The sequence below is a fragment of the Lontra canadensis genome, unplaced genomic scaffold (assembly GCF_010015895.1).
Source record: "Lontra canadensis isolate GAN:19392208 unplaced genomic scaffold, GSC_riverotter_1.0 scaffold71, whole genome shotgun sequence".
NCBI classification, from domain to species: domain Eukaryota; kingdom Metazoa; phylum Chordata; class Mammalia; order Carnivora; family Mustelidae; genus Lontra; species Lontra canadensis.
The window spans coordinates 5,727,237-5,739,888 of NW_022631065.1; the positions used below are offsets into that span (position 1 = coordinate 5,727,237).

Consider the following 12,652-nt stretch of genomic DNA (forward strand, 5'->3'; position numbering starts at 1 on the left):
GAGAAAAGAAAAATATTTCTCGGGAATCTACTAAATGCCAGGTCTAGGCTAGTGCTTTATAGCAAAGGCAATACCTGTCCTTATTTGCAGATACAGAAACTGAAGCACAGAGATGAAAACGAGCATGCCAATGACCAAAAATTATTTAAGCCATAGGTTCCCAAATGCTACTATTTCAAATACTCTCACTGAGCCTCAGTAATTTTTTCAAAGTGCCTCTTGGCTAAAAACAAAACAAAAACAAATAAAACAGTCACAAACTGAACAGTTGTGTTGATTAAGCAGTTAGAGCACAAAAATGGATAAAGTTGATTAAAGTTAACAATCTAGTGCCTGGTGCACATTGCATGACTTCTCAAATCTCGGAATACGACCAAACATCCACTGAACTTCCTTTTTATCACTGCAACCACCAAAAATCCAGCTTCATAAATACAGAATGTTATTAAAAGGAATATACCAACCTAATATTTAAACCGTGAGCTAGAAACATCTGTATATTTCCCTTGAAATTTTAAAACACCGTGCAATGCTCCAAGGGCCCTTTCAGGCACAGTTTGGGATTTATGAAGTTAAACTTTAGACTTTTATCAGGACTTAACTTTTTCCACAACCTGCTTTCAAAAGTATCATGTGTAACCAAATTAATGTGTTCCAATTACATTATAAAGGAATATAGACTTTTCCCAGGGTTATTCTTATGAGAAGCAACTACTGTTTGTTTCTTTCTTTTCTTTTTTCTTTTTTTTTTTTTTTTTGGAATACAGATATCCTAACACCAAGGTATTACCTCCTTCTACCCTACCCAGTTATCTTAATTTCCAATATTAAACGTCTAACTCTGTGTCTTAAACGCACAGTTAGCCCTCATTATTTGCAGATACCTTATTCCTGACATTACCTATGAACCAAAAGCTTCTTTGTAATCCCCCAAAGCAATCCTTGTGTAGTTTTTCCCAGCAAGGACCATGTGGCAAAAAACATGAGTCACCTAAGATGTGAGTTTCCAGCTGAGGTAACGTTGGGCCTTTTTGTCTGAGTTCTTATACTGTAAATAAGTACCTTTTTGTATTCATTTAGTGCCACATATTTTGCATCTTTGTGCCTTTTTTTGGTGATTTCTCTGATTACAATGGCTTCCAAGTACAGTGCCTAAGTGTTGCTTGGTGGTCCTAAGTGTAAGAAACTTGTGATGTACCTTATAGGGAAAAGGCATGCATTAGATGAGCTTCCTTCAGGAATGAGTTACAGGGAGGTTGGCTGGGAGGTCAAAAATATACACTACATAAAGTGCATTTAAACAAAAACGTGCATAAAACACAGTTATATATTGACCAGTGAATGAAAATGTAACCAGAGGCTCTTAGGAACCTAAGCATATTCCCCTAGGAAGAGTGTTTCAAGATTCTCTAACTCAATGTTCACAGAGACGTTACAGAATATAACTACTGCAAATAATGGGAATCAGTGGTATGGCGGTATGCCAGATTTGTCTGTTCATTTTTTAATTACCTTGCTGGGGTAATTAGGAAATTCCTTTGTAGCTGATAGGTCACCAAGTGCAAGCCTCAGCCAGAAGCAAACAAAAAATAGTCTCAGGGCAGAGGGGCAGAGTAGACTCGTTCTCAGGGAGAAATGAGGTTCTGAAAGGTGAGGTTAGGATACAAGAAAGAAAGTTTTGTCTACTTCAGAGGGTTGCCTAGAACTGCCCTGGAATGCCTGGATACCAGCATCACATGATATATGTATTTATCACTGCAAGTCAAGGTATTGGAAAATTTAACCCTTCAAGGTCTGTTCTGCATTTATTTATTTTTTTTTTTTTCAGGGAAAAAGATTTCTTATTTTTACAAAGTACAATGAACACTTTGGAGAGAATGAAGCATGGCCAGGTTTGCTGGGAAAGAAATAGTTCTACTTGTCTCATTATCTTTCTTTCGAACTTGGCGCAATGGATTTTTTATTTTTAAGTAGACTTAATCATTATATTCAAAAACCAAACCAAGAAATTAAGTACAAAATGAAACCATGTGGGTGCTGAATGGAGAAGGATTTTAAAAATAATAATTTGTACATACTGTACATTTCTCTCTTAAGTTTCAAGTGGTGTGAAATCCATCTGATCAAATCACTTGAAATGTCGAGATGTAGGAATGACACTTCAACAAAGATATGGCATTTTATCTAAAATTATGTTTTTTTACAGCTCATGAATGAATAAATGAATGATGGCTATAAACTTCCTCAGCCTCCCAGATGAATGGTTGTCACAAAAATGTGAAGGCTAACAAAGCAGAAAAATGGCAAAAGAGGGAATATGTCTTGAGGATTATAGTGGGATTTAGTGTCAAATGCTTTGAAAACATAATTCTCGTGGTCTATTACCTTATTTCACAAGTTAGTATGTAATGGAAAAAGAATGATCTAATTTGTTACAGGTTTAAAAGCCTGACTACCTTTCTTTTCCTTCTCCTGCAATTCTCATCCCTTTTCTGTTACCTTCCTTATCTTCCCAGGTATGTGTTTCCACTACTACCAACACACACACACACACACACACACACACACACACACACACACACCATTGACCACGGTGCCAGACAAGGCACTACAGTGAAGGGAAAATAAAAACACAGCCTTTGCTTTCCAAAATTTCACAGTATAAAGAAGGTAAAAGACATAAAAGGGAATAATGTAATAAATACTATCATAAACAGAAATAGTTATACGTAGATAAAGGAGAGGGTCAATATTTTTGATGGAGAAAATTTGAAGGTTTCAGCCAGTCTTGCAAGGTGTTAAGAGTTTGACAGATGTAAAATGGGCAAGTTAGAAGAACAGGAAATATATCTGATAGCCTCCAAATTCCAAACATGAACTCCACATTGTTAAGTATGAGAATCATCTGATGTAACTTATGCAATGGTCTGAACACTCTGATCATGAAATTATTTTGAAAGACAGACATATTTAATGAGAAAACAATCCAGCCAAATTTAAAGACAAGAAAATTTGAAGATTTTTTTGCCCTCCCAAGCGAAGGTGTTTGGTAATGTTTCAGGGGAAGCACGGATACCAACAAAGAGGGAAGAGAGACTCTTCCTAGTGATACTCTAATCCACCTGCTCAGATCACCATGGTGATCCTCTTCAACTGTGATTTCCAGAGTGCAATATGGTGATCTGAGCTGTAAATCACAGTTGAAGATGATCACTCATGAATTTAATGACCTCAAATATATCAAGATTCAGAGGAGAATTAATCCCACAGATAAAATACTAAGAAGACTAGGTATACATTGCTCAAAGAGAACAAAATACCACAGATGTTATTTGGTTAGTATTGTTTTGCAGTGTTTGAAGTTATATTGGTTTAGATGTTCAGTGATCGCCCTGAGAGCAAGTTTTTCAGAATGCAGTGAACAGATACCTTGTGGTTTTATTGAGCAGCCTTAGAGACAACTGCAGAGGATTAAGGTAGGGATGCAGTCCAGTGCTATCTAACCCAATATGGTAGACATGAGCTACAATGAATTACTGAGAACTTTAATGTAGCTAATGCCACATGTCAAAAATGATAACATTTTAGATACATTTGATTAAGTTAATTATTAAAATTGACTCACCTGTGTTTTTTGTTTTTCGTTTTTTCAATGTGTCTACCAGAAAATTTGAAATTACAATTGTGGCTCACATTATATTAGTATCAGACTACTAGTATGTTCTCATGTTATGACTGTCACTGCAGAAGCCCCATCTCTTTTTCAGTCTTAATAGCCCCAGATGTATTTGTGTCATCAATTATGCTCTTGAATATTTAAGTTTGTTTTAAAAAAGAGTTCTGTGGGTAAGAAACTTACTTGAAAACCATGCCAAATTGTTGGTAAGGTAAGAAGAAAAAAAAATCTCATCTTACAATGAAATATTATATAGCAGTTAAATGGAACAAGGGAAGCTATGTGTCTTAATGTAAATAAAAGAAGGTAAGAAGGTACTTTGTGGGTGAACAAAAGAAGTTGCAACGGATACTTATGTTGAGTTTTAAAACCTACTGTATTATATGTTTTCTAGCATATGGCTCTATATCACTTGGACAGTCGTTTGGAAGGCTCACAGCTGCCAACAAAAGACTGAGGATGGGAAGATTGTAGGGTGAGTGATGGGAAGAAGTTTGCTACAAAATTATACCACCTCATTCATAAGATTGTAATTATTTTTTGTTAAGATAGTGTGACTATGTATAAGATCATTATCATCATCATCATTATTATTAATACTATACTATTATTAATACTGCTAAGCTGGGTACTCTTCCTTTCTTTCCAACTCATGGCTTTCTGATCCTGATGGGAAAATGTTAGCCAGAGGAACACATGGTTAATAGCAGGGGCACCTGTAAATTAGTATCAAATTTAGACAACAATGCATGTAAGAAATAGGCAGAGCATCCCTCCTCAGGTTATTCAATGTGAATCTAGGCTTGTTGGAATCACTTGTCCCTTTTGCCTGACTAAAGCGTTCGTTCTCCTTGTCTGACTAAATGAGGAGCCACACAGCTTAACAAGTAAAACTAAGTAATTAACACAAACCAAGTAAATTCTCTGGAGTCTGTACCAGAAGCTCTGATCAGCTCCAAACTGTAGAAGCCTTACATACCCTGATCATCAGCACAGCTTTTCTGATATCTCGAACACCATCATACACCAGGCGAGAGGCATCAATGAACTCATTCTCTTCGAATGGTTGAGGGACGTTGGCACTCAGGGCTTCAATAGCCACCTCTACTTGCTCGGCAAAGCGTGGCATCACTGCATTAAACAAAGCGAGAAACAGTGGATTAAGCCATCTTTCTCTTACGCTCCTGTTCCAGCCCTTGGCAAGGTGGCACGTTCCCTGTATTCCAACTGCTCAGTGGAGCTGTGTGCCTACCTGTGTAGTCTGGGGTGGACCCAATGCAGTGATGTCTGTATTACTTACGTTCAGCACAGGAAGTAAACCATTACTCCAGGAATGGTGATGATATGCAACTACAAGGTTTTGAAACCTGCTCAGGATTGTGTGCTATCGTGTATACACATACATGTTTTGTGTTATTTTAACCTGAGTTGAAGTTCATTTCTGCTAGTTACTAGCTGTAAAACCTTAGCCAAGTTTTCTTAACTCCTTCTAAACCTGCTTCTTTGTCGATAAAATAAAAGGTTCTATTTTTTTTTTCTTTTTTAGAGAGAGAGATCACAAGTAGGCAGAGAGGCCGGCAGAGAGAAAGAGAGGCAGAAGCAGGCTCCCCGCTGAGCAGAGAGCCCGATGCTGGGCTCGATCCCAGGACCCTGAGATCATGACCCGAGCCGAAGGCAATAGCTCAATCCACTGAGCCACCCAGGCACTCCTAAAAGGTTCTATCTTAATGAAATGATGCATACACATTTATTGGATGGCATTTGGCCCTCAAAAAGCCTTGGTAAATATTTAACTAATATCATATGCTAAAGTCATAGGTGTTGAGTAATAAATCTTTTTTTTTTAATATTTTATTTATTTATTTGACAGAGATCACAAGTAGGCAGAGAGGCAGGCAGATAGAGAGAGAGGTGGAAGCAGGCTCCCCGCTGAGCAGAGAGCCCGATGCAGGACCCTGGGATCACGACCTGAGCTGAAAGCAGAGGCTTTAACCCACTGAGCCACCCAGGTGCCCCTTGAGTAATAGATCTTAACCTATAGGATTTCATAGCAACATGTGAATGAAGTGATCAGATGTATTTCACTTTTGTTGAGACAGGACTTGAGACTGGAGGTAGGGGGATGGTAGTAGAGGGAGGCTTGTAGAAGAACCTTACAAGAGAGGAGACGGAATCCCAGAAGACTCCAGCACAAAGTCTAGGCTTACAGACCAGTGGGCTCAAAGCCAAATCCAGTTTTGTTTCATTTTACCAGGACCATTTCAATGTGAAAGAAGATACATATATAAATCCCTAAAATGTTTGCACCTCTTTAAACAAAGACACCTACATACAGAGTGGAGCTTTGCAGAAAGCAAATTCAGTGGAATGTCTGTAACACTTCCACTGACTACTTGAAAAAATGCTGCTGATTCACTGATTCTCAAAAATTATAATTCCATTTTCTCAGGTTTTATCTTGTAACAATCAATTCATATGGCAAATGGAAGCCAAAAGCATAATTCATTTTATTTACAAGGACAATAAAATAGAAACATCATTCATTTTCCATTTCTGAACTTTCATGCCTGATTCATCTTTATACTCATTTTCATCTGCTGTGGATACTTTAACATCCGTTTTAATCCCTAGTGTGAGAAACTCTGCTAAATTACTTTACTTTCTAGGGTCAAAGTATTTAAGATAAAACCTTTCTAGAAAAATGTATTTCTATTAGGTAAAGTCCAATGTTTAAAAGTGTATTAAAAAAAAAAAAAGAGGAGAGTTACAGGAAAATAGACTAGCCATTCTTTCAATAGAAATGATCAAAACCTAAGCATGCATGGGGTGAATTTCCTTCTGTGAGTGAATTACTAGGATTGGTTCTTTATACCATTTGAATTTTTCATTTGTGCCTTTGAAATACTTTTACATAAAAGGAAGTTGGTGGACATTGAGTTTTACTTCTACAAAAATATACTTCTAAAAGCTACCACATGAAGCTAAGGCCATTCCAGCTTTCCATTTCTGTTGGAATAAACTGTTTTATATGACTAAATAATCTAGATCATTGAAATTGACCTCCCTAGGCATGAAAATATTGTTAATGTATTTGGCATTTTCCCATAAGTATCTTCCTTTAAAAAAAAAGATTTTATTTATTTGATGGATAGAGATCACAAGGAGGCAGAGCAGCAGGCAGAGAGAGGAGGGAAGCAGGTTCCCTGCTGAGCAGAGAGCCTGATGCAGGGCTTGATCCCAAGACCCTGGGATCATGACCTGAGCTGAAGGCAGAAGTTTAACCCACTGAGCCACCCAGGTACCCCCCATAAGTATATTTCTTAAATGGAATTATAAATTCCCTTTCCTTCCTAAACTGAAAATTCTTAATATTAATTTCATTCTATTTGATGCCTAAGCTGCCATCATGACCATCAACAATTTTACAAATTTGTGTGGTACCATCAGTAGCAGTTAGCTGCCTGAATTTTTATCCCTAGTGTTTCACTTATAGTTAGTAGTTCTACGTGTACATAAAATAACTACTCCTACAAACGAATAAGGCTAAAAATAGTAAACTAGACCAAGGGGGTTAGACAGATAATTCACAAAATACTAAATCCCATATTATTGATAAATACATGATGCTTTACTTCACTAATAATTGGAAAACTTACAATGTGAACAACAAGAGAATATTTCATACCTCTTGGAATGGGCAAACAAACTAAAGTTAGATAACACCCATCTTACTGAGCATGTAGAAAAGAGGGAACCCTTCTACTATAGAAGGGAGTCAAATGGACACACATCATTCTGGCAAACACTTTGACAAAATCTAATAAAACAGAGCCTTCTAGTCCTAACCAATGAGCTGACACATTTTCTAGGGCATGGCCAATTAATGACTTCTAAAGAGGTACTGGTTAGCAGGACTGAGTACATTGGAGTCACAGGAAGATCTTTCTGTCTCTATGGTATAGTTGTTTCTTAATAGGTTGAATAGTCCAAAAGTTAATAAGAAGAGTTATATTAAACCTAGGAATAAAAATAATAGCTTTAAGGGATCGCTTCCAACTGGCACTATCCCAGGGTGTGGAATCCACTAAGTGAGACACTGGGGAGATACAGTGAGTTGTTCACTCCATATTCATGGGCAGTACATCAGGATGGAACAAAATGGATTTCGGGATATAAGTCAGGAGACAGCCACTATAGTCAAATGAGTAAGTCTTAAGTTCAAAGTGTTGACCAGGAACAGCAAACTGAAAAGATATACCATTTGTGAAATAATTTAAAAACTCACAAAGAGTACTGCATAATGAAAGATATATACATTTTATTACACATGTTCTAAAAGGATATATACCACCTTAAGTATGGTGGTTGTCTTAGAGAAGGAAAGAGGGGCGGGAGATGAGGTAGAGTTCCTAAGGAGGTTTTTTTTTTTTTTTTCCTTAAAGATTTTATTTATTTATTTGACAGACCGAGATCACAAGTAGTCAGAGAGGCAGGCAGAGAGAGAGGGGAAAGCAGGCCCCCAGCTGAGCAGAGAGCCTGATGTGGGGCTCGATCCCAGGACCCTGGGATCATGACCTGAGCTGAAGATAGAGGCTTTAACTCACTGAGCCACCCAGACACCCCAGGAGGTTTCAGGTATATCTTAATTCTTGAGAAAATAATAATGTGAATCAGATACTGCAAAATGTTAATACTGAGGTGTACCTCAGTTGTAGAAGGAGGGTCTGTTATATTAATGTCTGTCCCTTTTTTACTTTGAATCTTCTCATGACTCAAATATTTGAAAAGATCAACAGATTATCCTCAAGGCTGTACTTTTTACAGAATAAGACTCTGAAAAAATAAAGTTCTAGTTCTTGGACCAGAATGTAAAAGAAACCACTTTGATCAACAGTTTTATGTGAGAAAGTCCCTCAGAAATTGTGACTGTGACCAGATGCCTAATATTCAACCTTAATTAATAAATACCCACTGTAGAGTTGAGTTAGGTAGGTACACCTGGTAGGCTCAGTCAGTTGAACACCTCGCTCTTGATTTCAGCTCAGGTCATGATTTCAGTGTTGTGAGATCAAGCCCCCTTCAGGCTCCACACTCAATGGGGAGTCTGCTTGGGATTTTCTCTCTCCTTTTCTCCCCCCCCTCATTCCCCATAACTCTCTCTTTCACTCTCTCTCTCTCTTTCTCTTAAATCAGTCAACCAATCTTTAAAAAAAAATAAAAATAAAAAAATAAAAATAAAAGTTGAGTTAGGTAGTACCTACCCGCTGGACCCTAGCTCTAGGGCACATATCTCTATTTTCATAAAGACCTCTGATGGAGTATAAAAGGGTGATCAGTGTTGTTGTGTGGCTTTGTTCTGTTTGTGCAAGATTGCCCTGAAGAAGATCTGGGGAGGAAAATGCAGAAGGTGACATGTTATCTTTCTCCAACAGCCTCCAGGTCTGATTCTGTGCCAAAGGGAAAGAGAGGAAAGCTAAAACCTAAAAAGTGACCACTGTCATAATGGATGTTCTGGGGCCAAAAACATGCTGAGGACTGCTCTGAAACCCTAAGTTTGGAGAAAGGCATTCTGTTTGCTCCAACATGGAGTAAAGAATCTCTCTAGGGAGACTGAGGGGCTGGCATATTGGTATGAACAACACCGTTATGGATGTGGCGTTGTCAGAAGAGGGAGGAAAAAAGTTCTTTAATAAAAAGATTGAACAGAATATAACATCAACCTTTTAAGGGTGAAAAATGGTAGGAGAGGAGGCACAGAATCCTAGTTATAAATGGGGGCTCAGAGTTCAATTTATCCTTAATATTCTAATGATCTTATTATATTCCTCAACCTGATAAAGCCCACAACTAATTCAATTTTGTTTACTTTAACCGAGAAGACATTCATTTCTCTTACCTCGAACCAGTGTTCCTCTGGGTCTGACCCTTAAAAAATCTTTCTCCATGCTCTGCTTAGACACATTCAATACTTATTTATTTAGGGCTTGGTCAACCACTACCACTCTTTAACCAATATACCTTTGCTCTCCAAGCTGCTGCACTCTTTCCTGTTTTAGTTTTGTCCTGTTTTGTTTTTTTAAAGTGATAAGACAGAAAAACAAAGTTCATAGAACAATGATCCATCTTGACAGAACCCAAGATGTTAAACTATGAATTCTTCTAATACCTCTCATAATGCTGACAAATTAAATATCCCAAAAGTAATACTCAGATAGAAAAAGTCTGAAACTACTTCAAATATGATGCTGCTTCTGCTTCCCACTAATTAGGATAGAATACAGCATTGTCTTTGTGATTCTCACATTATACATTAACAGAGTTTTTGATATAGGATTACATAAATAGAAATTTCTTTCTAGTTTCTGAATTACATCCAAAATAGACACCACTTTATGGTTATTTATCAAAGTACTGTATTGCTCTTAATAGCTTATATCCTGAAAGGATGATCAAAGTTGAAAGTAAACGTGTAAGTTCTTATTGTGCTTTTGTATGCAGAGTGCACACCAGGCCACAGAATGATGGCATTCTAAGAGTAATGAAATCAGAGTTCAGCATGCATATAAAAATCAAAGTTGCCTCATTCTAGTGTCTACTGAGATCCTAAAAGAGAGGTAAGGAAGCTCTAGACTTAATCCTTCAGAAAGACATCAGAGGTGATGTTTCAAGAGCACAGCGTGAATCAGTAAAATGAACATGGAGTTGCACTAAAGATGCAAATAGGACTGCTGACAACTATAAGAGCAAAATCCAAGGTTAACTAGAGGTAGTGGAAATAAATGGCTAACCAACCCCACTGCCCCTGAGTAAATACCTAAAAGATTCACATCTAACTTTAAATACTTCAATGATTCCCTTTAATAGTGAGGGACTCTAAAATCTTTATAAGATACAAACACAAACATCAGATACCTGACTGTGATTTTTAACCTATGTTTTTCCACCTATTCCTACCTATATTTATTTAAATGTTCCAATTAGGCTGATTATTTAATGTCTTCAAAGAGGACATGGAAACATGCCATGTCATACCAACATGTCCATGATGAATTTATTTTCAAACTTAAATATCCCTCTTTCTCTTTGGCCCAGGTGAATTCCTCCTTAATTTCTGGTATTTCATTTAGAATTAACTGATATTGTGAAACTTTCCTTAATTCACAAAGTTGTCAGTTCTCTGTAATTTTGTAACATCCTAATTAGGTATGTACCATTACAGTACTTAGTATAATATATTAAAATTGCTTGACATTTCTGTATGTCAACTGTTTTACATTAGGAGTCACTTTTAGAATGAGACCAGCTCTTCCCTCTTTGCATCTTAGGTTCTTATGTTTCTGGCACAGCTAATCTATCCAAGTGGGAGAAGGATGAGAAGTCAAAGAATGGAATGTAGAAAAGAATTCCCTTGTCATTCACTATTTCAGGGACCAAATAAGCAGTACCATATTTCACTTACTAAGTCTCTTTCTGCCCATCACTTCATATCAGTTCAATAATTTTATTAAATAGTTTCATGAGTCATTAACCAAGTTATTAGTGGGCATTCTAGGTTTGATCACTAGGGACCTTTCGGAAACCTGAGCTCAGAACCCTTTCAGAACTGTTTGAGTAGGAGGATCACCACTGAGCAAGGAGAAAGATTCATTATTGTATCCTTGACGAGTTCACGAGGGCCAAACTAGGATATCTGCATGCATATGAATCCCTCAGTTGTAGTGGGGTAGTCAACCAACACACTCTCATGAGTGTGGTACTTGCACAAACTTCAGGACCAAGGAAAGAGAAGAGAAAATGGACAAGGACCATGTGCTTTAGAGAAAGAACCAGTCTAATAAGTGTTAATATAAAATAAAAAGTAAGAATGAGAACATCTGAAAAAATCTAGGAAGAATAAAATATCAAAAGTGGGATAGAATTGTGGCCAACTCCAGTGGAGGGGTTAGAGAATTACATTATCAGAATAACTGAAGTCAGAAGGTGTTATTTTGGGGAGACTCTAGGGGGGCAATATCAGTTTCCCCCCACAGCAGAAAAGTACTGTTTCATGTGCTTTCTATTCATAACACATTCTTTCCCCAAAATGGTCTCTATCAGACACTGCTAAGGGATTTTATTCAAGTGGTCCCCAACTCAATGTTAAGTTAGAGGAGAAGAGAGTATATAGGAGAGTTGATCCAAACCACTGGGAGCCCAAATTTGCCCAAAGGAAAGACTGACTGGCGTTTTAAAGGCTTTAGGTATACCTTGACAGTTCAGCACATTTGTGAAGTGTAATCATTTAGTGAGGAGATCATCAGAATCCAAAGCTCCAAGACATACTCATTGTAGAAGGAGGGTCCAATGCAAACTGAAGTGGACACTTTTATAGCTTTGGCACCACTCAAAAATAACAAAGGATGAACCAAAGAAGCCAGCGGTCATTTTATACCAGTTCGGTAGTTTTAGTAAAGAATATCATGATCATTAATTAGTTTATTAGAGGACATTCTAGGTTCTCCCCAACCAAATAGGATCTTCCAAAATTCTGAACTTAGAATCTTTTTTTTTTTAGTTGCTTGCTAATCAAATGGATCTGTATGTCCACCTCATGAATAATGGCTATTTCATTTCTATAAGTATTTACAGAAGCATATACTCCCACTACACATAGATGCTTTCCTACAAGATACAAGAATGTCCAGAATCTTACTGAAACACTTGGCTAGGATTTCCTGCATCATCTAGACCTTTAACTTCTGACCCTGATTTTGTATCCTCTCACTAATCTGGCTATGACTTTAGTCACTACTGGCAAGATCACGTCTCTCAGATTCTGAGATTAATGTTTGAATATCAGAACCTAAGTCAAATGGAATTTTCCCTAGTGAGGTAATTACTTTTCTCTTCTCTTTGACATGCACATTGTTATCTTTGAATTATATACTAGCTTGAGCTTGTTTCTTTGTATTGTTCCTCAGATCTGTCCTCTGTTCC

General features: G+C 37.3%; 1 protein-coding gene across 3 annotated transcripts in view; it reads right to left on the bottom strand.

Annotated features, from left to right (window-relative positions):
* Nucleotides 1–12,652, bottom strand: part of CTNNA2 (catenin alpha 2) — a 1,106,640-nt gene that overhangs the window by 102,287 nt on the left and 991,701 nt on the right. For all 3 annotated transcript variants that reach the window (XM_032880681.1, XM_032880684.1, XM_032880682.1), the window contains one exon: nucleotides 4,656–4,807. In XM_032880681.1, coding sequence (XP_032736572.1) covers nucleotides 4,656–4,807 — 152 coding nt within the window. The remainder of the gene's footprint in view (nucleotides 1–4,655; nucleotides 4,808–12,652) is intronic.